This window comes from Peromyscus leucopus, chromosome 6, assembly GCF_004664715.2.
Source record: "Peromyscus leucopus breed LL Stock chromosome 6, UCI_PerLeu_2.1, whole genome shotgun sequence".
Lineage (NCBI taxonomy): Eukaryota > Metazoa > Chordata > Mammalia > Rodentia > Cricetidae > Peromyscus > Peromyscus leucopus.
Genome location: NC_051068.1, coordinates 81,201,407 through 81,204,310, shown reverse-complemented (window position 1 = coordinate 81,204,310; position 2,904 = coordinate 81,201,407). Strand labels below are relative to the sequence as shown.

At 38.4% G+C, this 2,904-nt stretch overlaps 1 protein-coding gene across 1 annotated transcript; it reads left to right on the top strand.

Annotated features, from left to right (window-relative positions):
- The first annotated feature begins 499 nt into the window (after nt 1–499).
- On the top strand, nt 500–1,625 carry LOC114699948 (olfactory receptor 11A1-like). The gene has a single exon (XM_028879315.2). It carries the CDS (start codon nt 655–657, stop codon nt 1,603–1,605), a length of 951 nt encoding a protein of 316 aa, XP_028735148.1. The 5' UTR covers nt 500–654; the 3' UTR covers nt 1,606–1,625.
- The last annotated feature ends 1,279 nt before the right edge of the window (nt 1,626–2,904 follow it).

The following is a 2,904-nucleotide window of genomic DNA, read 5'->3' as shown; positions in this document are numbered from 1 at the left end:
TCATAGCCTCTGACTTCAGAATCAGAGAATCTCAAACCCCCTCCTCAAATGGCCTCTTTAAAATGAAACAAATTAGAAATAACCCTGCACCCCACAACGTAGTGAAAAGATGAAAGGAGAGGAAAATAAAATTGATGTGACAAGAGACATTACTTTAAATGTCTTAAATGACAAATACTGGTACTTTTTGAAGTGGGGAGCTCTTTATCTTGTGTCCTTGGTTCTCCATGCTCTCTCGGAGATTTCACAAACCTCCTCCGAATTTTCTCTGTTGTGCTTTCTTTTAGATATTCCTTCTTGTCTATAACTCACCAGATTACCAGACTACACCCAGGAAGAGTGTGCAATAAGCATCTCTCCCTCCATATTTATGTTCTTCTCTTTCATATGTGTCTGGTCCTGATGAAGTGAAGATACCAAATAAGGGGGAAGGAAAGAATAAAACCATGGCTCTTATTTTAAATTACTTTCTTGTATGTGAGTTAAAGAAGCCCAACTCTCTTCTTCAGTCCACTCTCTCCCATTCAGGTACCACAGAGCAGAGAGTAGATAGAGTGGAGAATAAAAGCCATTCTGTTCACGTTTTTGTGTAAACTAGAACTAGCTATATTTTGTGTGTTTTCATTATATGTTCTCCTTTACAGAAGCCAAAGTATGATGACCTTATCCCGGGAAAATCAAACGATGATAGTGGAGTTTGTTCTTCAAGGATTCTCTTCCATCCTACAGCTAAATATTTCCCTCTTTATAGTGTTTTTCATCTTCTACATCCTAACTGTTTCTGGAAACATCCTCATTGTCCTCCTAGTTCTGTACAACCATACTTTGCATACTCCCATGTACTTTTTTCTAGTGAACCTGTCCTTTCTGGAGGTCTGCTACACCTCCAACATTGTCCCCAAGATGTTGCTGATTATCATAGCTGACCAGAAGACTATCTCAGTGGTTGGCTGCTTGGCACAATTCTACTTCTTTGGATCCCTTGCTGCAACAGAGTGCCTCTTGCTTGCAGTAATGTCCTATGACCGCTACCTTGCCATCTGCCAGCCTCTCAGATATCCCATCCTGATGACTGGCTCTCTCTGCCTAAGGCTGGCTACTGGATCTTGGTTCTGCTGCTTCCTCCTCACAGCCATCACCATGGTCCTGCTGTGTAGACAAACCTTTTGTGGCCCTAATGAAATTGACCACTTCTTTTGTGACTTTACCCCTCTGATCCACCTCTCCTGCATGGACACTTCACTGACTGAGACCATTGCCTTTGCCACGTCTTCCGCAGTCACTCTGGTCCCATTTCTCCTCATCACAGTTTCTTACTCATGCATCCTCATTGCCATACTAAGAATCCCATCTGGCACTGGCAGGAGGAAGGCTTTCTCCACCTGTTCATCCCATCTCACTGTCGTCACAGTATTTTATGGAACACTGATTGCCACATATCTTGTGCCCTCTGCCAACTCCTCCCAATACTTGCGTAAAGGGTTCTCTCTGCTCTATACTATCCTGACACCTATGTTCAATCCCATTATCTATAGCCTGAGAAACAGAGACATCCATGAAGCTTTGAAGAAATGCCTGAGTAAGAAGCCAGGCTTTCTCATATGACATGAAAAAGAAAAGAGCTATGACAGCGGCCTCTGAGAATGACTATAGACGCTGATGATTTCTGACGCTTCAGATGGATTAGTATCCCATGTCAAGGTCTAAGAAGGTCAATTTCTGTCCTGCCCATCTCAGGAGTCATGGATTCTTGTAAAAATAAAGGCCAATAATCAATATGAAATGACAAGAATTTTAACTAATTTATGCAAATATTCACTGAAAGTCAATTATGCTCAAGGTACTTTGCTAAACAAAACATATGAAAAAATCACTGAAGCATTCTTTTCTCTCATCAAAATCACAGTTTAGTAAGAAGAAATCATCAGCCAAATACTCAATATAACACCATGAATATAAATACAAAATTATACTGATGATTCAAAATAATAAGATGACCAATACATATCTATCAGAATGGCCCAAACATAGAACACTGATAGCACCAAATGCAAAAACATCTCATTGATGGAAGACACACAACATTCTCAGCCACTTTGAAAGACAGTCTTGCAGTTTTTTACAAAACTGAACATGCTTTTTCAATATTATTGAGCAATTACACCCTTTGTTGAAATTCAATGAAAACTTATTCCTATAAAAGAAAAATTCACACAGCTTTTTTTATAGCTACATTATTTATAGTTGCCAAAAATTGGAAGCAACCAAGATGTCATTCAGTATATGATTGGGTAAGTCCAGAAAATAGAAGGCTATTTAGTTCTATAAAAAGAAGTTGAATCACTGAACAATGAAAAGATACAGAGAAAGCCCCCCCCAAATACCACTAATGCTACTGAAAAAGCTACATTATCCATGTTTCCAACTATACAATATTCTTGAAAGGACAAAACCATAGCAACAGTAAAAGAAGCAGTAGTTGCCAAGCATTGGGAGCCAGGAAGCATGGATAAGTAGACTATAAAACAATTACAAGAGAGTGAAACTATGTGATTCTGTTAGAGTAGCTATGTGTCATTACATGTTTGAAATTCAGAGAATGTACAATATCTACAGTGAGCCACAATTGGTCATTTGGTGATGATGATGTTTCCTGATATAACAATTGGACCCCATTGGATATGAGATTTGTGTATTGAAAAGGCTAAATGTGTGGGAATAGAGGATATGTGAGAACTTGCTATACTTTCTGTTTTGCTGTGAACTAAAATCTCCATAAAAATAAATCTAAGATGTTATTTGCATGTCAGGAGTGCAGAGCTTTTGTGTCTTTCTCTGAAATATATTTGGCCTATGGGAAAAAATATTTTTTTCCTTTCATTTTTCTTTATTAAGAAATTTTCT